Consider the following 24,123-nt stretch of genomic DNA (forward strand, 5'->3'; position numbering starts at 1 on the left):
TGGACACTGCAGATCTGCTTCATCTTTCCTTTCTTGTCACTTGGCTTCTACTTTGGGGGTTTTCTGCAATATGAGCTGCACATTATGTTCTCTTGTGTTCTGTTCTTGGGCTGGAACAGACATTATCTTTGCAAATGTGTGTGCCCCATCCCATGTTTGACAAGATCAATGGGGAATTCAGGGGTGGGAAGCGCTGAAAGGGGGGAGGATCAGCAAGAAAAAGGCTGCTTCCCCTATCCTGTGCCTGCTTGTTGTCCCCCCACCCGAGTGCCACCACTCCAAGGGTAGAGATGGGGGAGAAATTAGATGTGGTTCACATTTTAAGGTGAAACAACCTGATTTGCCCTTTCCAAAACAATGCAGGAACTGAAACACAGCAATCCTTCAAAATTCACACGTCTCTGAATTTTGCAGTGTAGTGATTCATCCAAGCAATGTGTGCCAAATATATATATAATACTTATTCTAGATCAAAGAGCGCATAAAATGTGCATGTTCGCAACATGTTAACATTCAGTTTTATGTGCATGGCAAAAAATAATAATAATTCAAAAGGGGACAGGGTTCCAGGAAAAGTGACTTTGGAAATCCAGTGTGTTTTGACTATATGCGATTTTGGCTTTAGGTGCAATGCCCAAAAATATAACAACCGTGTAAATTGCGGGTTTCTGTAGTAGGCAAAATTGCACACAAATGTGTGCATATTAGAAGATATTCACTGATGACTTTTCATTTTAAAAAAATGCAGACTGGTGCAAAAAACTGAAAGATGAGCGCCACAACCCCAGAGTCGTTCACGACTGGACTTAACTGTCAGGGGTCCTTTACCTTTTTTATTCCTTTCCTAGGCCCAGTCAGTCTTACTTCCAGTTGCAGAGCCAGGATGAAATGTTTTTGTTTTAAATGTTCCAAGGGTTGCATTTGCAAGGAACAGATAAACTTCCATTTGAAAATGCAAGTTATTTAATTTTTGACTAAAACCGTCTCAGTATTACAAGTGTTTCAGGTTCTGCCTACAGCCTCCTCAGATCTCATGTAAAGTCTTTTGTGAAAGAAAAAAGAGTTATGTTCTGATAGTTTTTATCAAAAATAAAACTTAAACCGTTTTTCTTTCAGTATCCCTTTAGTGATATAGCTCAGCAGAACTAATAATAATGACTTAATGCTGTTCTCCCCCTATAAATGTGTGCATGTGAGTATGACTTGTTCATTTTTAAGTTTAGATTCAGCAAGCAGATCTGTAAAGCTGCCTTTAGATTTGCATTTTTTCCAAAACATGTCTATAGACAAAAGTGCCACCTAGTGGTGCCCCAGGACATTATCTCAACTTATCTGATACTGCTTTGGTTTTTTTTTTATTTTGTAAATAACAGCTGTATAATTTTTGATAAACATTACCTGTTTCTCATGTTGTTTGGCTAGGTCTATCCTCACCGGTCTGTTTCCACCTACATCTGGAACAATACTGGTTGGTGGGAAAGACATCCAGACAGACTTGGACTCCATACAGCAGAGTCTAGGCATGTGCCCTCAGTACAACATCTTGTTCAATCAGTAAGTGCTGCCAGGGATTTGCTTCAAACTTGCTTCCAAGTAATGTGTTTCCTAACTTGAAAGGCTGTAATTGTTCTGACTACCTGATGCAAGTCTTCTGTTCACCTAGCAGACACACATTGATACAAGCAACCCCAACATGAAAGTGTGCTTGTGTTAGTTTTGCTCTGTGATAATTATTTAGGCTTTAGTTAGGACCATAATTCACACTCGTGGGAATGAACTTAGGCAAAATGTCAACACTGAGACTCAAAAGGATTACATCACTCTGCAACTCAGAGGCGAGTTAATGGGTGTTTGTTACCATTTTGAGGGAAGAAGAGAGCAATCCGTTTTGAACCTGCAAAACTTTTTCTATGATGATGTTACATTTCCAGCGGACTGTTACTTCTTCTCCCCCTCACAAAATCTTCTAGGTTGTAGACAGAAGTGGTTAGAGAAAAGCTTAGCTCTGACATTATAGTACTGTATTCCCTTTTCCCTTATGTCACCTCTGAATAAACAAGGTTTGCAAGCTTCTGAATCGTTTCAGGAACCTTGTACCAGATGAGCTTACAGCAGAGGCCTCTCTGTCAAACTGGCTTCAGCTCTCTGTGGGTGGAAGCTTTTGCGTCTTGTTTCTACAGTATAATAGTGCAACATGCTTTGTCTCTTTTGGCCAACTTAAAACAGCACTGTTTCTTTTCTATAGCCTTACTGTTGCAGAACACATCCTGTTTTATGCCCAGCTAAAAGGGAGAACCAGAGAGGAGGCAGAACTGGAAATGGAAATGATGCTGGAGGACATAGGCCTTCCGCATAAAAGGAATGAAGAGGCTCAAAACTTATCAGGTATCCAAAGTTTGAACCCTCAAAGTCCTGTGCGCCTTTTTAGCTCTTGAATATTAACTCTGAGGGCAGAGTTAGATGCTCTGTTTAACCTCACCCATGTTCATCCCAGCACATATTGGCAAAATTGTAGTAAAAGTACAGTAAAAAGTAGAGTGCATGATTAAATAGCTGATATTTTTGCACCTCTTAGTGGCATGAGAAGCCCACCACCTGATGAAGCTACATCACTTTATTTTATAACAGGGTCTTCCCCACATATGGTTTTGTTCACTGATACATAACAGAGGAGTATTCTCCCTCTGTGACTGCATGTTGTTTGCTTATCCTAAGGCTGAAAAGGATGTGATGTTCACATGGTCTGAGCCATTCCTGAGACTGGGATATTCTATGCTCAGATATCTAATTTCTCTAAAGGATTGAAGAAATGTGCTTTTGCTTTCAACCTATTTTGCATGTTGATGTTCTTTGTCGTTTTCTTTGTGAGCTGCTTACCATATTTTATATGGTAAAGCAGAATATAGCTTTTTAAGAAATCCCAAAGCAACAGCAGTGTTTTGCCTGTTGTATCAGAATCAGGCAGGAGTCTTGTGGCGCCTTGCAGTCTTAACGCATTTATTGCGGCATAAGCTTTTAAGTGGTCTCTGGTCTACAAAAAGCTTATCCTACATTTAACATGTCAGCCTTTAAGTGCTAAATCGTCTGTTACATTAAATATTTGATTATTGTTTGTTGAGGAGCAGTCTCTTTCCTCTAGCTGACTTTAGCTGCTCTCTCGTTTTCCTTAGGTGGCATGCAGCGAAAGCTGTCCGTCGCCATCGCATTTGTAGGCGAAGCAAAAGTGGTTGTCCTAGATGAACCCACTTCAGGAGTTGATCCGTATTCCAGACGATCCATTTGGGACCTCCTGCTGAAGTATCGTTCAGGTAATTTGTCCTCAGGATGAAAAGCTTCTTGATGATGCAAAGATAGCAGTCTCTCTCTGTGTGTACAGACAGAAAAGGACCATGGATTTCAGACGAAGCAGACTGTGCTTGATCTCTCACTGTCTAAGGCTGCAATTTGTGGTCCATCTACCTGTTAATAATTATACATTCTTTCTGAAGAACTATGAAGGAATCTTCCCATTCAAATGAAAAGGCAGCAAAGATTGACAGATTATAGGCTCTGCATATGCGGTGCACTGAGTATCTGTTTTGGCTAAATTCAGCAAATTACGTAGTTGTTGATAGTTAGTAGTGGTGACAATGCTAACAATCAACAACTACGTAATTTGCTGAATTTAGCCAAAACAGATACTCAGTGCACCGCATATGCAGAGCCTATAATCTGTGGTGACAATGCTTAGATATTTTCCCCCCTTGGATGGGTGGAATATCTGCCCCAGCCTCTCAGCTTTACACAATTGTCCCATGTTATTGACTGTCAAGCTTTTGCATGCTAACTCCCTAAGGTTATTAAGTAATGCCTGATTATATAATAGACAAGAGGCCTGCAGCCAGTGTTTTCACAGGTGATTTACTATTTTTTGATCCCATTTAGGGAGAACCATCATTCTGTCTACTCACCACATGGATGAGGCAGACATCCTTGGCGACCGGGTTGCTATCATTTCCCAGGGAAGGCTGCACTGCTCAGGATCCCCTGTTTTCCTAAAGAATTCCTTTGGCACAGGCTTCTATCTCACCTTAGTCCGCAAGATGAAAAACATCCAAGACAGTGGAGGAAAGGAGGCTGTAAGTGTTTGGCACCATTTTGCACAAGTAACCTGTAAGCATTATTCATCCCCCAATATTCAAATACAAATACAGTACACTGCGAGTGACATTTGTATACATTCTGCTTAATTGGGGGGGGAGGAACAAGAGGCACTTTGATTAATCAGGGACAGGTAACTGACCTTTCCTGTCCGCAATTGTTCAGAATTCTCTCCAGCTCCGCACCCTTGAAGGTTTGCCAGTGAGGTTCTATAATTCCTACTCCATTGACACCATAGAACGCAGGGCAGTTGAGTGGAAGAGCCTCTGTGGTGGTTGAGTGGAAGAGAGCCAGTGTGGTGTAGTGGTTAAGAGCGGCAGTCACATAATCTGGGGAACCGGGTTCGTGTCTCCGCTCTTCCACATGCAGCTGCTGGGTGACCTTGGGCCAGTCACACTTCTGTGAAGTCTCTCAGCTCCACTCACCTCACAGAGTGTTTGTTGTGGGGGAGGAAGGGAAAGGAGGTTGTTAGCCGCTTTGAGACTCCTGAAGGGGAATGAAAGGCGGGATATCAAATCCAAACTCTTCTTCTTCTTCTAATGTTGGGACAGAAAAAGTGGGTGACAATTGGGTGGAGAGGGGAAGTTGAAAATAAGGAGATGATAATATGCTGAAAAAAGACCATGCAGCTCTAACTCAGTGTTTTCAAAACCTAAAAGTCTAAAATAAAGAACAAGAAATGCTATGATGAAACAAATCCTTGATCTGAAAGTTCCTATGTGTAAACCAGAAGCTGTTTCTGAGCAATAAGACAACTTACCTTTCTTTGTAATGTATTGGTTGTTAACAGTGATTAATTAATCGGCTGTGTTAGCTAGTTTAATATATCATACAAAGAAAGCTCATTCACGTTAGTTAGACCAGACAGTGAATTCTAGTCTGCATCTCCTCAAATCATTTTGCATGCCCAAAATGATAAGGGGGGTGGTGGTTTGTCTATGAGGAAAAGTTGCAGCATTTGAGATTTTTTTAGTTTATAGAAGGGCAAGTACAGTGTTACCTCGGTTTACGAACAGCCCTGTTTATGAACTATTCGGTTTACGGACTCTGCAAAACCGGAAGTAGTGTTTCAGTTTGCGAACCTTACCTTGGTCTACGAATGGAAGCCGAATGGTGGGAGGGCACCGGTGGTGGGAGGCCTCATTAGGGAAAGCACGCTTTGGTTTAAGAACGGATTTGGTTTAAGACCGGACTTCAGGAATGGATTAAGTTCGTAAACCGAGGTACCACTGTCAGAGATATTTATAAGATTATGTATGGCGTTGATGAATTGGATAGAGAAAAGTTTTTCTCCGTAACTTATGACACTAGAAGTCGTGGACATGCAGTGAAGAGGAAGGTTGGGAGATTCAGGACAGAAATAAGGAGAGCTTAGTTAAAGAGTGGAACTTGCTGCCACAGGTAGCAGAGGTGGCCACGAATTTGGATGGCTTAAAAAAAATGATAAGATGAATTCATGGAGGATAACGCTATCAATGGCTGGACAACATGGGCCACTGGCCTGATCCAGCCAGCTTGTCTTATGTTCTCATGTCCTCACTCATAATCAAGAACAGCGTACATTGCAGTACCACTTGAATACAAAGGTTACACAAGCCCTTATTATTCTCCGTATTTATTTGTTTTTCCCTCTTAAGGTTTCCAGTTCACCTTTCCACCATTGTCCACAAGGTAATTTTAACGATTGCATGTGACTTACGATAGGCCAGCCTTGAACTGCAAAATACAAAGAACGCTATAAAAGGCATGCCTACAAAATTGCCAACTCCTAGGAACTCCCAACCGAAGTATCAAGCAGTTCCCAAGAATAGCTGGTTCAACAAAGGTTGAAAACAATTATTTGGAAAGCCTGATCAGCAATCATTCCTGATAAACACTATACTTAGTGCGTATTATGATCACATTGAAGCTGATAATGTGACTTGTTCCTCATTCACCTTCATCTTGCTTATCTGATTTTAGAGCTCTTGCAGCCTGGGATCCAAATGCTCATGTTCCTGCTCCAGCTGTGTGCCCACAAACAAAGCCGAAACTGTGGAACAGGAACTGGATGGTGAGAACAGAGTTTGGCCGACTTGTTCATTGCACAACATTATGATAATGTTTATTGAGTTACTTATACCTCCATGGGCCGTAGCTATGATAACTAAATGGAGTGTCCATGTTCAGAGGCAGCTGGGACAAACAAACTGGGAAGGGCATTCATGCCTTGCTTGTGCCCCTCTTAAGAGGCCTCTCTGAGGTGTCATCCTCGGAAACAGGATGCTAGGTGGATCCTACTTCTGACCCAGGGGAGATCTTCCTGTGTTTTTGGCAGGGGTACCAATGAATAAAATATTGGGGGGCAGGTAAGTCCTGCCCCACATAATAGATCACAAGAAGCAGCACACACCCACCATTCAAATGGCAATGCCCATAAACTTTGGGGGCCCCTGGTTCCCTCAAATATTTTATTGAGGGGGGCAAAGGGACCTTGGCTCCAAGGAGTTGGCTCCTATGGTGATTACAGTCTCTAGTAAGCCTCTACATGTACTGTGTATCTTGGGAGGACAGCTCTTCCTAACTGGCTTGTTGAAATTCAAACAACTGTCGATCCAGTATGGCGTAGTGATCAGTGTCAGACTAGGATGTGGGAGACCAGGGCTCAAATCTTGACTCATTTATGAAGCTTACTGGATGACCTTATTCCAGTCATAACCTTCAAGGCCTAGCCTGTATCACATGGTTGTTATGAGGATAAAATGGGGAGGGGGAAAAGAACAATGGAAGGCACCTTCAACTCCTTTGGGGAAAGCTGGGATATAAAGGTCGGAAGCAAGTAAATACTTAAACAAACAAGCAATTCGCCATTCATTTTTTCCAAACTCTGTTCTGCCTCTTTGCAGGTGATGTGAATGAACTAAATGAACTGATCCACCACCATGTTCCAGAAGCCAAGTTAATAGAAAGTATTGGTCAGGAACTTATTTATCTTCTACCCAGTAAGAATTTCAAACAGCGAGCATATGCAAGTCTCTTCAGGGAATTGGAGGAAACCCTGGCAGATGTGGGACTCAGCAGTTTTGGGATCTCCGACACGCCCCTTGAAGAGGTTGTTAACTTTGTGTAGTGTTCTCGCTCTCTGTCCTTCCCGCCTTTTCTTTCATAATTTTGGATGGACATTTATACCCTATCAGTAATAAGATTTTTGTAAATATTAAGCGTGTGTCTGAGTTCTTAAGACAACACGGATCCTATCTGGATTTATGGGGAGCTAATGGTACAGTGGGGACATGGGTGGTGCTGTGGGTTAAACCACAGAGCCTAGGACTTGCCAATCAGAAGGTTGGTGGTTCAAATCCCCGCGACGGGGTGAGCTCCTGTTGTTCGGTCCCTGTTCCTGCCAACCCAGCAGTTTGACAGCTATTAGGTACCGCTCCGGCGGGAAGGTAAACGGCGTTTCTGTGCGCTGCTCTGGTTTGCCAGAAGCGGCTTAGTCATGCTGGCCACATGACCCGGAAGCTGTATACCGGCTCCCTCAGCCAGTAAAGTGAGATGAGCGCCTCAACCCCAGAGTCGGTCACGACCAGACCTAATGGTCAGGGGTCCCTTTACCTTTACCTTAATGGTACAGTAGGTTCTACTGTTTTCCAGTAAATTCGAGCTCTTTGCCTACATTACTGTGGGGCAGAGGGAAGAGGATGCTCCAAGACCCTCATATGCCCACAGAACATATTTATGCATCTCTCTTGCAGGTTTTCTTGAAGGTTACAGCAGAGGCTGACCCTGGAATACAGAATGCAGGTAAACTCTCTTGTCATCTAGTACCATGCTAAAAAGTTGATTTAAATATCTGCCACATCTTAATAGACTACTGATTTGAAAACAAGAGCCACTAGTGTGTGGGAAGGGCTGTAGATCAGTGGCAGAACTGTAGAAAGTCCCAGCTCCATTCCCTAGAAGGATGCCTTCTTACATCCCTAGCCATTGGTAGGGTAGGAATAGGGAACTCCAGATCATTATGATCTTAAGCTATGGGTATGTTTTTCTAGAGGTTTCCAGGTGAGGGCATTCTTCAACAATGAAAGGGTTAGGGAAACTATTTGAGCATCGGTTCTAGGTCCAGTGGGGCCATGCTTTTATTTTAGCCATAGCAATGCAAATCCAGAATCAAACAGATGTAGCTCATCAGCTCACAAACTGATGGAAAATGGGGAAGACCTGAACCAGTACGGTAGGCATTTGCTGAGTTTATTTTCTAATAGATCTGTAAACGTTTCCTGCTGCAAGTGTAGCTGCGCTATTTTCATGCCACTTTGGAAGTGGTGTTTTCTAAACGATCAAACCCTGGAGAAACTCAACAGTTTCATGAATGGCAAGGCAAAAAATGTAAATGTAAATGAAGAAATTGGCATGGGAACTATGATCTGCAAACTTTAGGAGCTGCACAGGAGAACGGTGCTGCTGGACAAGAAGAGGGAGCCCACCAGACTGCTCCAGCAGCCAATGGCACTTCTCGGATGCCTGTGGCACAGGAAGGGGATGGGAGCGGCGGGAAAGGATCGAGGCAGAACAAAGGTTGCCAACTTACCTTTCAGCAAATCAAAGCACTTTTCATCAAACGACTCCACCACAGTACACGTAGCTTTAAAGACTTCCTTGCTCAGGTATGTGCTCCTCCATTACAGTCACAAGGGCTTCTTCCAGGCCCATGTGGGGTGGGGTGGGGGCAGCCCAGTATACTGCCCCCATTTTTCAGAGGGCTAAGCTGGCCAGGGGCCCCACCCCCCGGCTTTTTTGTTTGAGTTTAGAACTTTATTCTAACAAGACTCCCGCTCCGGGCCTCAGACAAACTCTGCGCATGCCTAGTTTCTTCCATATGGCATTCACAATTATACACACCTGCATTTATAACAGGCTTAAGGGGAGAAAGAAGTACAATCTTATTGTAAAAGCACCTCACTACATTATAAGCCTATCACTGGGCTGTACTTAAAAATGCAGCCCGATAAACCAGATCCTAAAACATTCTTTCCAGATACAAATCAAGCTAAGGCTGGCTTCTGTCAATTAATTTCATTTGGTGTTTACAGTCTACAACAAATTATACCAGGTCTTCAGAATTACCCAGAGCAGCATACATACGTATACTTCCACTAATTTTGCTATTGACATCAGGGTGATGATATAAATTCTGCTATCAACTTGCTGCACGTTTTAATAACAGCAGCCAAGAATGTAGCTGTTTTTGTTTTTTTAATGATGAGATCTTAGAACAGAGACATCCACTTGAGTAGGTGGCCTATTGTCCTTTACTGTCAATAATGCATCCCATTACAATTAAGAAAACGACACGCTTCTGTAAGAGAAGCCCAATTGTGCAAGTTCGATTTGAGTGGAGAACAAGGTATCCAAATACAGACAAAAACTGAGAACAAAATCGTCATATTCCATAGGTACTGAAAACTCCATGTATCCATACATGTGGAAAGGCCATAGCTCTGGCAGAGCACATTGATTTGTGTGCAGTAGGTCCCATTGTAAACCGTACTGAGCTTGATGGAGCAATGGTCTGACTTGTGAAGAGGGGTCTTCCTCTGTTCCCACATTCTTATAATCTCTAGTTATATACTAATATGCTATTAGCATAATGTGCTATAGCATAATAAAAAGGTAAAGGTAAAGGTACCCCTGCCCGTACGGGCCAGTCTTGACAGACTCTAGGGTTGTGCGCCCATCTCACTTAAGAGGCCGGGGGCCAGCGCTGTCCAGAGACACTTCCGGGTCACGTGGCCAGCGTGACAAAGCTGCATCTGGCGAGCCAGCGCAGCACACGGAAACGCCGTTTACCTTCCCGCCAGTAAGCGGTCCCTATTTATCTACTTGCACCCGGGGGTGCTTTCGAACTGCTAGGTTGGCAGGCGCTGGGACTGAGCAACGGGAGCGCACCCCGCCACGGGGATTCGAACCGCCGACCTTTCGATCGGCAAGCCCTAGGCGCTGAGGCTTTTACCCACAGTGCCACCCGCGTCCCGCTATAGCATAATACTGTATGCTATTAGCTTATGCTGCCATTCTCTTTAAATTTGGGACGATTAAAGAAAAACGTGAGTTATAAAATGCAGATTTGACTCTTATTCTTTGATGTATGACGTGTAGTGTTATCAGACCTATGTGGACTTCCAGCACAAGTGTCCACTTGTGTTGTTAGTCAGTGCGCTTCTGTGTTATCTGAGTGGTACTTTGATACTGCTGGTGTGCTGTGAACCCTCCCGGTGGCTGACATTTTCCATATTGCCTGCAGATTGTTCTACCTGCCAGCTTTGTGCTGCTGGCTCTGATACTTACAGTAATCATTCCTCCATTTGGTGAATACCCCAGTTTAACTCTCCACCCTTGGATCTATGGGCACCAGTTCACTTTCTTCAGGTCAGAGAAGACCTTCCTCGCTCGTTCCTAAATAGCACTTGTGGTGCCTTGTTGCTGAGTGGATTCTAGTTCCCTGCTGCTTCATTCCGGTTTAAATCATGCAAATGTAGTCCGTAGTTAGCTGCTGAAGTCATTCTCAGACTTTTTCAGATCATGACTGATCTTTTCTTCCAGCCTAGATTTTGCATCTTCCTCCTGGCTAGCTAGCGTCATGTTTATGGCATAACAGTAGCACTGCCCTACCTTCTAGGATTGTTGCTAGCTAATTCAGTAGATCCATTAAAATGCCGTGTACAATTTCTGCTTTGTTTGAGATACTTTGGCTTCTGTGTAATTAAAACAAGACACTGGGTTTGCTGCTCAATATTTTTCTTTTTCTGTCCATCCACACTGCTCTAAATAGCTAAGTTATTGCAGTGTCATAAATATGCAGATAGGTGACGTCTGGGTGAATGTGAATGCTTGTCACTTCTGGCCAGTTTGTATAACCTCAAACATGAAAAAACCTGTGGGCACACACACCATATTGATGTGTGTCACTTGTATACATGTGTGTGCTCCATTTCCACAATTTTTCCACCTGGAAAGCAGGATGGAAAGATTGTATGAAACCAGTACAAAATACATAGACTCTCTGAACCTGCCCAAAGCATTAGACTATATGGAAAATGTGTGGATAGCCAGGAGATATGAATGGACAAGGTACAGCACAGGGAATTATCTCTCCGACACAAAAACTATTGTCTTCTTGTTAACAAGGAATGGATGTGTGTGGTTTTCACCTTGCATTTAGAAATCAGTGCCTTGGTCATGGGTCAAAAATGCCCTTGTCCTTCCTATAATCCTTTTACACTTAGTATGCCTTATCCTACAATGGGCAGTTGATCATTAACATATCCTGTGGCTTGACCCTACCTGTGTGATCAGCTGATTTTCATTCGCCACTGTCTTGCATCTGCAGTCAGCATCTTTTTATAACCTTAAATCTCATCCAATCTCATTAGCAATGAGCGGCCTGGCAGTGAGCAGATGGTTTCTCTTATTGACGCCTTCTTAAATAAACCAGGATTTGGAAATCGCTGCTTGAAGAGAGAGACCCTTCAGTAAGTCACTTTGTTCTCTCTACTAATCTAATCTATTCAATTGCAGGGTGGCATCAGTAGTGCTTGAAACAGTAGGGAACTGGCCTCGGAGGTTTCCCAGCCAGTGAAAATCTCGGAGAATATTGTTGTCACCAATGACAAAACTGGGGATTTTGTCTGTTGGTTTAATTATTTTATTTCCGAATTTGTAAACTGCTTTTCACCATAGAAGGTCACAGAGCGTTTTACAGAACAATCATGAAATAAATTTATCAATCAAATGACATGGTGAGGTTACAGGGAACCAGGCAGAGGGCCTTCTTGGTAGTGATGCCTGCCCTGCGGAAAACCCTCCCATCAGATGTCAAAGAGATACAACCTTCCATAGACATCTGAAGGCAGCCCTGTTTTGGGAAGCTTTTCATGTGTGATGTTCTGTGTTTTTGTATATTCTATTGGAAGCTGCCCAGAGTGGCGGGGAAAACCGAGTAAGATGGGCAGTGTGTATATATAAAATAGTGCAAACCTAAAATAAGCATAATGCAATTTACCGGTACTTAAAATACCTCCTGTAATAAAAAGTGCCTTAAGTTCAGCAGGGCAAGGGGCCTTTCTGATCTCAGCTGTGAGGGAGTTCCACAAAGTCAGACCCACAATTGAATTCATGTCCCCTGTGCTGTGTAGAGAAACACAGCAAAGCACCCCAAATTTAAGAGAATAAAAATATGAAATGCAAAGAATGGTTCTGTGTAAGGACATAGGGGTCGCTCCACACATGGGTTGCCTCCACAATATCTATTGGTGTCCACAAAAGCTCCATTAATGTTAAAATGTGCCCCTTGGCTCCAAAAGCTTGAGAATTCCTGGCCTAGATGTGCCCCAAACGGGTTGTATGGGCCTGTAGTATAAATAGCCCTTTAGTTACAGGATAGGTGATTAGGACTGGGCGATGTATTGATACACTGTCCAAAATTGGTTTGAAGTCCACATTGTGGTAACTGCTTTGTAACACTGGACATGACGATATATCACAAATCACAATGTGCGCCTGTGCTATGTAAAAAATCATTATATGAAAAAAAATCATTATATGGGAAAATTCATGAAGTCAGTAATCACTTCTCTCACGATTCTTGTCGTGCCCTTGTTGCTCTGTACTATACAATACCACTTGCAACAATATTTTAAAAATAAAAATGGATCCGTTTTAGACTCCTAAGTAGTAGCAGTTACCAGAACATCACCCCATTCATCTCTACGTAACTCCATCCTTGTTTCAGACATCGTGATATATTGCAGTATTTAGCTGGTGATACTGTATATCATGAAGTTGAAAACCTGACATCGCTCAGCCCTATACTTGATACATGGAGTTGGGTTTGTAATGTGTTTAAGGAAACTGCTCCTTTTTAACGGTTGGTACTGTAAAGGCGAGATATATAATTGCAAATTTTCCGAGACCTAGCATGGCCCGTTTGATATTAACATTGCTAATGAGATCATGTGTGCTCTTGTCTCCTTGTGTAGGAACTACCCTTGCGTTAATGCATCAACTGCCTGGAGGACACCGGCTGTCCCTTATAACATAGCTGCCCTTTTCCAAACTAATACGTGGCATCCCCAGAACCCCTCACCATCCTGCAAATGCAGTACTCGGAAGAAACTCACCATGCTACCAGAGTGTCCTTTGGGAGCTGGAGGACTTCCTCCCCCACAGGTAAGAAAGACTGCTTGGTTGAAGCACTGTGGTTGCCACTGAATTGGTTTCAGGTGGATTGAAAGTATGCTAAAATTCACACACACCAAATTTTGCATTTACAATACATTTGTGTTTAAAGGTAAAGGGACCCCTGACCATTAGGTCCAGTCGTGGCCGACTCTGGGGTTGCAGCGCTCATCTCGCTTTATTGGCCGAGGGAGCCGGTGTACAGCTTCTGGGTCATGTGGCCAGCATGACTAAGCCACTTCTGGGGAACCAGAGCAGCACACGGAAACGCCATTTACCTTCCCGACGGAGTGGTACCTATTTATCTACTTGCACTTTGATGTGCTTTCAAACTGCTAGGTTGGCAGGAGCAGGGACCGAGCAACGGGAGCTCACCCCGTCACGGGGATTCGAACCGCCGACCTTCTGATCGGCAAGTCCTAGGCTCTGTGGTTTAACCCACAGCGCCACCCGCATCCCACATTTGTGTTACTTTCCATAATTTGCTTCACTCACTCAGTTTGTCAGTTGTAGTATTTGGCCATCTTGGAAGGATTGCTATAGTGGAAATGAGCATGTGGGGATATGGGGAGCCACAGTAGAAGGGCAGCAGCTATGATATTTTTTTAAGTTTGAGACACTCCTTTGGGAACATGTAGGTTTCTTTCGGCCACTCTTCTATAACCAAAAGCTCCCAAAAGAACCCAGTTTTGCACCAAATTCTACAGTACGCTACATATCATATATTGAAAACATATAGAGAAAATCCTTTTAATACATGAAGGAGCGATTCACAAGCAAAATGTACATGGATTTTAAGGGAGTCCTGTTGAGTATCCTTATATAATTGTGGTTCAAATGTATTATACCATGGTTATGACAACAAGCCATTGTCAGCCTCAGGTCTGTATCCAGCTGGCTCTTCTTATTCAGTTACACCTAGTGTAAGAAGCTTATTGTGGATTTGCTTTTTGTGGAGTTGATCCAATGTACTTGTGAAATGCAGCTTGGATCTGGGAGACCCGAGTTCAAATCCTATTCAGCTTTTGTGGGCTCACCTTTGGAGTATGTCCCAAGCTTTCTACCTCAATGTCCTGATCTGTTAAAATAGAATAGAGATTTGCCTCTCACGATGGTTGTAAAGATAATTTAGAAAAGTAATATCACTTTTAATAGTTAAGCTGCAAGAGAGAGATTCATTTGTTAATAATCTTCTTGGGCAACTGCCAAACTGAACATTGAGGTTTCATTATCTGCTTTTTTCCCAGAAAACAGGGCTGCGCAGAAAAACAATTTCACAATGCTCTTCTTGAAATAGCTTGTTGGTCATATTTTGTTACTTTGAAAAAAACCCCTCATGCATAGTCTCCTTTGTCTTCCAATGAAGGGTAGTGCTGCCACTCTGTGGTTAAATTCATATACTACGTGAATGGGTGGTTGTTTTTGCTAGCTGCCGAGTTGTTTCTTGTCTTTTAATTCCCCAAAGCTGAAATGACACTAGTTCGCAATCGAGAAGATCCATTGCTAGGGTTTTGAATGTCATTTGCATACATTTTTAGGGTGAGGTTTATCAAAGCTTACAAATATTTTGGTAGCCTTCAGTGAAACTTGCCTGGCTTTTGATTGCAAATTGCTGATATTTTATGTGATCAGAATTCAAGATATAGAATAAGACCAGAAGTTCCTCTTGAAACTTCAAGTAGTCAGGGCAGTTCTATGGTTTCAGTAGAAGAGCCATTTCTCACTGTAAATCAAAATTAGCAATCACTGCTGTGTGACTTCTTTCTGTGCCTGCCTCTCTGAACTGCCAAATTCTAACCATGAGGGATTTAACAGTTGTTTTCTTAATCCATTTGTCCTTTTCTTTGCCTTTTAGAGAGCTCAGCGTAGCACAGAAATTCTTCAGGATCTCACTCATCGAAATATTTCCGATTTCCTGGTGAAAACCTATCCCACCCTCATAAGAAGCAGGTTGGAAACTTTTTTTACAAATCCACGGCAACTTGTATAGACTGAGGCTCTGAACAATTACCTTGAAATGGTTTGAATAGTTTTGAATACCCAGCCCACTGTTCAGTTCTCCATTCGTTAGGACACTGAATAAAATAACTGTGGTTTATAATATCAGCCCCAACTATCAATCAGTGGTCAGGGTTGATGGGAGTTGTAGTCCGACAATATTTGGAAGGCCACAGCTTAACCATCCCTGGTTTTGTGCAGAGCTAGGTATGCAAGCAGCAAACCCATTGCTTCCAATTAACTTTGCTGCTCCTAACTCTGCACAAGGTTGGGTTGTGAGGGCAAACTATATGTTATACACAAATATGTTTAATGAAGCCACAGCAGCTTTGTTCTTGCTTTTTATTAAAAGCAGCTTTGGTGTTGTGATGCTCTTGCCACTGTTCCTGTTCAGCATCACAGCTTTTCAAGCTTTGTTATGCAAACTTAAAGAGTTGGAAGGGACCCAAGGGTCATCTAGACCAACCCCCTGCAATGCAGGAATCTCAGCTAAGTCATCCTTGACAGATGGCCATCCAACGTCTGCACAGAAAAAGCATAGAACAGGTGTACATGCATAGGCTATCTCTGGGCAATCCATCTGTACCTGAACAAGGTCAGATTAATGAGTGGTAGTCAGGAACAACGATAGAGGGTAAGATCACTCGCCATCCGAGTAAGGATTAGACATTCTTGTGAAGTCACACTCAGCAGCATCCAATGAAGTACTTCCACTTGCGCAATGGAACTTCTCCTCCCTCTCCTCCCTGCCCGTGTCCTCCCCAAATCTGTGGGGAGATGAGGAGGGGAATTCCATTGCAAAGCCAAATGTCCTTGCGCTTTGAAAATACTTTTATTGAAAACACTCTTATACAGCCCATTGTCCCCAGATATTTTATTCAGCAGTTCCCTGAATCTGAAAGAACCCGACTTTGTGTGGAATATAATATTTTCATTTTCTTTTGCAGTTTGAAGAGCAAATACTGGGTCAATGAGAAAAGGTAGGAAGGCACTGTAGGTTTTCTGTTGAATTTTGAAGCCTAAATACTTTGCTAAAGCGTAACAGATAGCATGATATGACTACCCTAGTTGTTATCTGGTTTATAATTATATTCCACACTCAACATGGAGTAATGTACTTCTTTTCTGTAAGAAAGACACGTTTATTCTTAAGCGAATGTTCAGTATATCAATCTATTCATAGAAAGATGGGTTCTCCATGACCAATTGATGGTCATGTCCTCTTTGTGTTTTAGATATGGAGGAATCTCCATTGGAGGAAAACTCCCAATACTGCATGTCACCGGAGAGCAGATTGTTGGTTTCCTGAGAGATCTTGGACAGATGATGAACATAACAGGGGTAAGCAAGAATTGTTCTGATTTTATGTAATTGTAAGCTCCCCCCACTCCATGTCTATAGGCATTAAAGTATGTTTACACTGCAGAAAAATTTAGCCCTTGCTTTCTGCTATTTAGGGTGAAGCAACAATGGCTGCCTCGAAAGAAATGGCAAATTTTCTTAAGTACATGGAAACTGAATACAATATTAAGGTATTTATTATATTTAAGACTAAACCGTTCAGTGTTTAGAAGCACTATATCAGGGATTGGGAACCTGTGTCCCTACCAATGCAATTCAACTCCCATCTTCCCTGACCACTGCTGCCTGTGGCTAATGGGAGTTGTAGTCCCAGCATCTGGAGGGCCACAGGTTTCCCATCCCTGCCCTATGGGATCCTGCAAAACCTAGGGCTTATCAATACTTCCTCTTATCCCACTGCTTTCCCCTGGGGGGAAACTGCTCTTTAGTGCTCTGTTGGAGCAAATGGCAATTTGGGCTTCCTCCAGGTAGACATTTGCTCCAATTGAGCTCTAAAGAGTGAGATTTCCCTAGGAAAGGAGTGGTGCAAGTGGAAAACCACTCGAACCCATTGCTTTCTAGGCATGGGACAAGAGGAACCCATAGTCAAAAATAGATAAGTTTTCCCTTTCCTGGCATTTAACATTCACACCTAAGGGAACAGCGGCTTTGTTGTATCACCTTAACTGAGAAGGAAGGAAGGAAGGAAGGAAGGAAGGAAGGAAGAGAAAGAAAGAAAGAAAGAAAGAAAGAAAGAAAGAAAGAAAGAAAGAAAGAAACTCTATTTAAGATATGAAAAGGGGTTTTTATTTGCTTTTTAGAGGGAAAGGCAAACATGAAATTTTGGGACGAATGCCACCTGTTTCAAGACATATGAAGTACCACCCTAACAAAGTTCTGAGATCTTGACCCATTTCCACTTATATAGCCAGGTGGTGAAATAAAGAAGAGGCAGAACTTCCCTTGCTCAAGTTGCTAATGAGCTAACTTCCTCTGCCAGGTGTGGTTTAACAACAAAGGCTGGCATGCCATGGTCAGTTTTCTCAACGTAGCCAACAATGCAATCCTGAGAGCCAATCTGCAGACTGGCAAAGACCCCGAGGAATACGGCATAACTGCTATCAACCATCCACTGAACCTCACGAAGGAGCAGCTCTCTGAAGTCACTGTGTAAGCAAGAAAAGTTTGCTGTTATGTTTCCCTCCCTTCTTGCTAGCATGGGTACTGTGACTTGGAATGTGCCTGTATGAAAGATAAAAATATTTATGATACTTTCACTAAGTATAGTGCAGAAATCAAGCTACTCTTTAATTTAGTTAGAATCTGTCCTTTCATTTAGCAACAGGTTTAGGGTGAACAGAAGACAGAGGGTGCTTTCAGGTGGGAGTTTATTGTGGAATTGGTGCTGCTCATGTATGCGGGGGGGGGGGGGTTTCCTGGTGTCATCAAATGCCAGCCCATATTTTTTTTTACATTTAATCTATATTTACTCTTAAATATATTATTTAAAAACAATATATTTTTCACCTAGATTCACTGCTGGTGTGGAAACCCAGTGGCACATTTTTCAAGTTATTTATGGGTGGGCAGGTTTGTCACATATGTAGTGACATTTTGATAGGTGCTCGTGAACGCTACACCACTACTTCTGTTTGTTCAGTGGCGTGCATGCTAGCCACGTTGCTTCTGGCTGCTCAGATGATGTGAGGGGGCTTATATTCACCAATTGCCACATGCTTGGAGATGTAATCTTGTGAGATCTTGAGAGAACCTCAGAGACAGTATGTACATCAAGGTGTTGCTGTTGGTTTTTTAAACAATAATAATACAACACTTGATCATTAGCTGTCCCCACCTACTTTTCTCCCTGCAGGCTGACCACTTCGGTAGATGCTGTTGTTGCCATCTGTGTGATCTTTGCCATGTCTTTCATCCCAGCAAGCTTTGTCTTATACCTTATCCAAGAACGGATGACCAAAGCCAAGCACCTCCAGTTCGTCAGCGGTGTGAGGCCTTTTGTTTACTGGTTTACCAATTTCCTTTGGGACATTGTAAGTAGCTGATGGACATGATGTAAGAAAGTACAGAGGAGGCCCACAGCTCAGTGGTAGTGCATGCAAAATGTTGTAGGTTCAATCCCTGGCATCTCCAAGTAGGGCTAAGATATACCTCTACTTGAAATCCTGGAGACCTGCTGCCAGCCAGTGTAGACAGTACTGAGCTAGATGGAGCAATTGCCCGACTTGTTATAAGGCAGCTCTTTATATATATATGTCACATATGTTGTTGAATGGACTCCAATGAGCCCAGTAAAATACTGTCATGCAGCCTTTCCGCAAAACCTTGTTGCAGCAGACACCCAGCTCTTTCTAATCAGATAAAATCAGCCCAATCCATGTCATATTATTTACCTTGAAGTGATAAATTAAATTTTCATTGTGATTTATGCAGTTGTCGGATGTTGAATCGTATCACTGATTGCCCCAGCAATGCCACAAGATCCTTTACTGTAGGTGCCGGAGCCCATTCTAGCACTTATCCATATAAAAATGTTTTGCCCATTATGGACAGTGCAGCTAACCCCCAGCCTGGGAGCCTTAAGCAATTTTTTTTCTTGGTCCCTAAGATGCTGCCAAGTTTGGTGGTGGCAGCAAAAAGGAGAAGAAATAAAAACAGGCACAGCGATGAAACAAATCGCCCTCTTCCTAATTCCTAAAGTCAGTCATTTGATAAGGAGATTGTAACTCAGCTGATCTGCACTGATCAGCTGGGAAGGGGGCCTGTGTGCATGTGAGAAGGAGTGTGGGGTTGCCCCACCACAAGGCTGGTCAAGGGTGAATGCAGCCCATCAGAGCAACACTGGTTAGCCAACCCTGATATGCACATACGTCTCTTCCTGCCACCTTCTTCTTAATGAAGACCCAACAAAAATATTCCAAACTCCAGTATTCATGTTATAATATGCTGATTATTGATGATGATGATTTTCTAGCTAAGGCCTATATTTCTGGGCAGCTTTCCTGTTTTACCAAGAGAATAACACACACAGTAGAATGCATCCTGGAAAATATTGGAAAAGTTGGTGCAAAATTTGGGGATATGGCTTCAAACGATTTCCAGGTGGTTGGTTTGTTTGTTTGTTTGTAATGAGTTTTCATTTTCTTTCCCCCGTGCCAGGTCAATTATGCAGTGAGTGCTGGCTTGGTAGTGGGAATATTCATTGGTTTCAAAAAGAAAGCTTACACGTCCCCAAGCAACCTTCCTGCACTTATCGCATTGCTGCTTCTATATGGGTAAGTAATTTTATTACCGTAATTCTTAACAAAGCCAGACACATTCAAAATATGGGTGTCTGTTGTATTGAGTGGGTGCTTATTTCATTTATTTAAATACCAGTTTATACTTTTCAGAAACAAAGTCTCAAAGCAGTTTACAACCTATATTAAAAGCAAGGTCAAATATAAAATACAGATTCAAAGCGGCGTAATTTTTAAAAAAGTATTCTCTTAAAGTTGACATTAAGGATAAAAATCATGTGAAAAATTGCAATAAACTTCCACAAAACAGCATTGTTAGTAACTAGAAATAACTGTGATAGTAACACAATATGTTATGTGGAAATTCTTTCTTAGGTGAGTGTTTGCATAAAAAGTCCATGATTTCCAATGGAATAAGGAGTATTTTCCTATGTGTGAATAAGTGAATTTTTGCATATCAAGCAGGCAGATAGAGGGGGATCTGCATGTATACCCTTAGGTATCTTACACATCCAAGCCTCACTCTCAACCATACAGATAACTAATGCCAAGCCAACAAGTTATTAAAAGAGCAAATGTTGGATCTACAAAAATGCATAGCAGCATCTAGCATAATTTATAACTCTTTCGCCCGCTCTTGGACATGACAACACAGACTCTCTCACTCAGGCAACCAAAACACAATTCCGATTACCACCCAATAATACATCACTCACCAGGTATGCAGTACAGAATTAAAGGGGAAGTGCCTTCATAGGGATCCCAAAAAGTCTACACTGCACCAGCCTTCTTCTCTGAAGGCAAGTCAGTTAGCTACAGGTGTTAACACACTTGTTCTCTGGAATCAACTGCGTGGCAGGGCATCCAAGAAGAGGGTGGCCAAGAAATGACCTCTTCCCTATCCCAGGACCTCTCACCACCAGCAAAATAAAAAAGCAGAGAAGGTCAGACATAGTTTGTTCACCAAGCAGATAATTTATTACCCCACTTTTTGCTGTTTTTGCATGCAGATGGGCCATAATTCCTATGATGTACCCATTGTCCTGCTTCTTCAGCATCCCAAGCACTGCCTATGTTGCCTTGTCTTGCATTAACCTCTTCATTGGTATCAACAGTAGTGCCATTACATTTGTCCTGGAGCTCTTTGAGAACAACCCAGTGAGTGACTTTTCATCATAGACATTATTGTGACAAGAGTACTGTACTTTTTAACCTATGATCCAGCAAGGGTATTTATGTGCGGATGTGTGCCAAGTCAGATATTGGTAGAAACAGTTGCTGAAACTGCCATGAACTTTTGCTATCTATGAGCCTTTCTGCTGTGGCCAGCGTAAGATGTTTAGAAGTTCTAAAGGGGGGTTGGCCAAAAACAGCACCCACTTTTATAGGTCGACTTTTCCTTTAATCCAGTAGCACTGGATAAAGGTGGGGGGGGGGCATTCATCTGCCACCTAAATTTCCTGTTTGGTACATCCCAATTGCACATCCTCATTTACACGGCAATTACTGCATCCCATTTCCCTTGCCAATAAAAGCTGGTAAGGTAAAGAATTGTGTAGCCTTTCATCCTAACTCCCAACGTTTTCTTAAATTATAAAGGAACTCTTGAATAAATCTGGATAGCGCTAGCATATTGTGTATTTCTGTTTCTTGCAGGTTCTGCTGCAGTTCAATAAAACATTGAAAAATATCCTGTTAGTATTTCCTCATTTCTGCCTGGGTCGTGGACTCATTGACTTAGCCATGAACCAAGCTGTGACTGATGTATATGCTCGGTTTGGTAAGTACAGATGGAACGTGGAATTGTTCTGTTTTGCCCCTTGCCCAAGTAAGCTTTTGAACACGGAGCTGGCCCTTTCAGAACTTAATATACACCCTGGAGGGGTAGGGAGAGTGCAGAACTTTGATCCAGTTCACATTTAAAGGGCATACCTAATTTTCACTTTCCGGAAGAAAATGCCAATTAAAACACAGCCATACTTTGAAATTCCGAATTTAGTGAAAATAAAACAATGAGTTATATCATATATTAGCAAACTGCATACAAAATTGTGTGCATTTGGCCCATCTAAAAATGATAGATTATTTTATTTCTCTATTTGAGGCAGCATAACTGAGGTGGGTTGGGGTTTTTTGGAAGGTACCAGCATAGCATATTCATTAGGAGGAAACACCTAGAGAAATTGCAAAATAGTTCATTGATAATGGTAAAATAAAGTCCGACTTTGTATTTGAAAACAATTACTTCAGTGGCTGCCGATGAAGCACATTGTCTATTTTGGTAGTAATCCAGGTTGATTTTGGTTGGTTTCATCTCTAAGGGGAAGAACATGTCTTGAACCCGTTTCACTGGGATTTTGCTGGAAAAAACATGGTTGCCCTGGCGGTGCAGGGCGTCTTCTATTTTGTTCTGAATCTTCTGTCGCAACATAGTTTCTTCTCTACAGGATGGTATGTTGGAAAACTCTTGGCTTATAAAGGTCTCGTATTAGTTAGTTTTAATGCATCTGCCTTCTAAAGTACTATTCTGAGTGTGGGATGTGTGTTTCAATATGTATATGAAGGCTGCTCTTCACACCTGGAACTTGTTCTGTCTGGCTTCTTCAGGTTTGCCCAAAACACGATGGTGCCCGTTATGGATGAAGATGAGGATGTTGCAGAGGAAAGGCAACGAATCCTGAATGGAGGCAGCAGAATGGATATTTTGAAATTACAAGAACTGACCAAGGTAATCTTCTTCCAGGCAGCGTGTCAAAAAGTGTGTTTGCTTTACTTTTATCTTGGAAATGGAAGACAGTATGCCCAGCATGAAACCTCTGTTTGGGCTGAGGCATCCTGGACCCTTATTTCCTTGACTTTTGATCATCAGTCTGAAGCTGCTTGCATCCCTTGGAGCATCTGGAATGTATTGTTTTCCTTCCTGTTACTCCATTGTTGAAGATCTAACACATAACTGTAAAGCATCGTTTTACTGGCTTTCTGTTGACACTACCTCTGAATCACTCCTTGCAACTTCCATTTACTGTACTTCATTATGAAAAATATGAAGAATATTCTAAATGTGCAAACAAAAAGTCGATGTTTGCATTAAAAAAATTCTTGATAACTTACTCACCTTGACATACTCATCAGTAAGATTGTTAAATTGTTAGAGACCATATGTATGCTTTTAGAAGTTTTTACCTAGACCTCTCTTATTTAACTTTGCTGATGGTATGCTAATTTCCATTGTGTTGTACCCTCTTGTCCCTGTAAGCGGTAGATGCCAGGTTCCAAAATATTCCTTTAGCTGTAGATTTCATAGAAGAGATTATTATTTTAAAAAATTCCTCCTCTTATTCTAGATTTATGCAGGTAGACACATACCAGCAGTGGACAGACTCTGTGTTGGCATTCGTCCCGGAGAGGTGGGTTGTGAAACAACTTTGTAAAGTCTTTTGAAGTGATTCACTTTTACAACCTTCTGGAATTAACAAAGTGTGTGATTACTTTAAAATCCAGTGCTTCGGTCTCTTGGGCGTGAATGGTGCTGGCAAGACAACAACATTCAAAATGCTGACTGGAGACACTCAAGTAACATCTGGAGATGCTGTAGTTGCCGGTCACAGGTATGTCATGAAAAATGCCAGAAGGGGTCAGCCCAGCCCAGTGAACAATGAAATTACCCATATTTTTCGCACCATAGGACGCACTTTTTCCCTCCTAAAAAGCAAGAGAAAATGTGTGTGCGTCCTATGGAGCGAATGCAGGGGGGGCAGGCGGGAAAACCCCCAAGAGCCGCACATAAGCTCCATGCGCTCTTGCGGGCTTTTCCACAGGAGGGAGAAGGGACTGACTGGCTGCATCAGTCCCTTCTCCCACCTCCCAGGAAAGCCAGGAGAAGCCGCAATCTCTTTAAAGGGGTTGCGCGGCTTCTGTGGGCTTTTGCAAGAGGTGAGGGAATCCACTCACCTCCCAGGAAAGCCAGAAGAAGCCGTGATCTCTTTAAAGGGGTTGCGCGGCTTCTGCGGGCTTTTGGGAGAGGTGAGGGAATCCACCCACCTCCCAGGAAAGCCCTGCGCAGCGTCTCCCGGCAAAGAGAGGCTGCACGGGGCTAAAGGGGAAGCCAAAACAGCGAGCGGGATCCATCCTGCTCGCTGCCTTGGCTTGTGCCATAGCCGCGCGCAACCCC

General features: G+C 42.6%; 2 protein-coding genes across 6 annotated transcripts in view; one reads left to right on the forward strand and one right to left on the reverse strand.

Moving 5' to 3' along the window:
• Window positions 1–24,123, forward strand: part of ABCA4 (ATP binding cassette subfamily A member 4) — a 106,718-nt gene that overhangs the window by 75,481 nt on the left and 7,114 nt on the right. The window contains exons 21-44 of the mRNA XM_083743151.1: window positions 1,423–1,554; window positions 2,246–2,385; window positions 3,171–3,308; window positions 3,925–4,118; window positions 6,103–6,193; window positions 7,026–7,231; window positions 7,875–7,923; window positions 8,560–8,786; window positions 10,424–10,548; window positions 11,553–11,651; window positions 13,158–13,347; window positions 15,212–15,306; window positions 16,302–16,334; window positions 16,590–16,695; window positions 16,812–16,886; window positions 17,696–17,865; window positions 18,569–18,746; window positions 19,873–19,988; window positions 20,963–21,110; window positions 21,609–21,732; window positions 22,274–22,403; window positions 22,560–22,680; window positions 23,297–23,359; window positions 23,454–23,560. Of these exons, the coding sequence (XP_083599277.1) occupies window positions 1,423–1,554; window positions 2,246–2,385; window positions 3,171–3,308; window positions 3,925–4,118; window positions 6,103–6,193; window positions 7,026–7,231; window positions 7,875–7,923; window positions 8,560–8,786; window positions 10,424–10,548; window positions 11,553–11,651; window positions 13,158–13,347; window positions 15,212–15,306; window positions 16,302–16,334; window positions 16,590–16,695; window positions 16,812–16,886; window positions 17,696–17,865; window positions 18,569–18,746; window positions 19,873–19,988; window positions 20,963–21,110; window positions 21,609–21,732; window positions 22,274–22,403; window positions 22,560–22,680; window positions 23,297–23,359; window positions 23,454–23,560 (3,057 nt within the window). The remainder of the gene's footprint in view (window positions 1–1,422; window positions 1,555–2,245; window positions 2,386–3,170; window positions 3,309–3,924; window positions 4,119–6,102; window positions 6,194–7,025; window positions 7,232–7,874; window positions 7,924–8,559; window positions 8,787–10,423; window positions 10,549–11,552; window positions 11,652–13,157; window positions 13,348–15,211; window positions 15,307–16,301; window positions 16,335–16,589; window positions 16,696–16,811; window positions 16,887–17,695; window positions 17,866–18,568; window positions 18,747–19,872; window positions 19,989–20,962; window positions 21,111–21,608; window positions 21,733–22,273; window positions 22,404–22,559; window positions 22,681–23,296; window positions 23,360–23,453; window positions 23,561–24,123) is intronic.
• The window catches only part of LOC310846621 (very-long-chain enoyl-CoA reductase-like), a 46,834-nt gene continuing 36,803 nt past the window's right edge, over window positions 14,093–24,123 (reverse strand). For 2 of the 5 annotated variants that reach the window (XM_083743544.1, XM_083743540.1), the window contains one exon: window positions 17,759–17,861. Coding sequence is in view for 1 of the 5 variants with exons in the window: in XM_083743537.1 (XP_083599663.1) it covers window positions 17,908–17,937 (30 nt within the window). In the remaining 4 variants the exon portion in view is untranslated. Of the gene's footprint in view, window positions 14,435–17,758; window positions 17,938–24,123 lie in introns of those variants that run through there. The other 3 variants (XM_083743541.1, XM_083743542.1, XM_083743537.1) reach the window with 3 other exon arrangements.

The sequence above is a fragment of the Podarcis gaigeae genome (assembly GCF_964106915.1).
Source record: "Podarcis gaigeae genome assembly, chromosome: 6".
Taxonomy (NCBI): Eukaryota; Metazoa; Chordata; class Lepidosauria; order Squamata; family Lacertidae; genus Podarcis; species Podarcis gaigeae.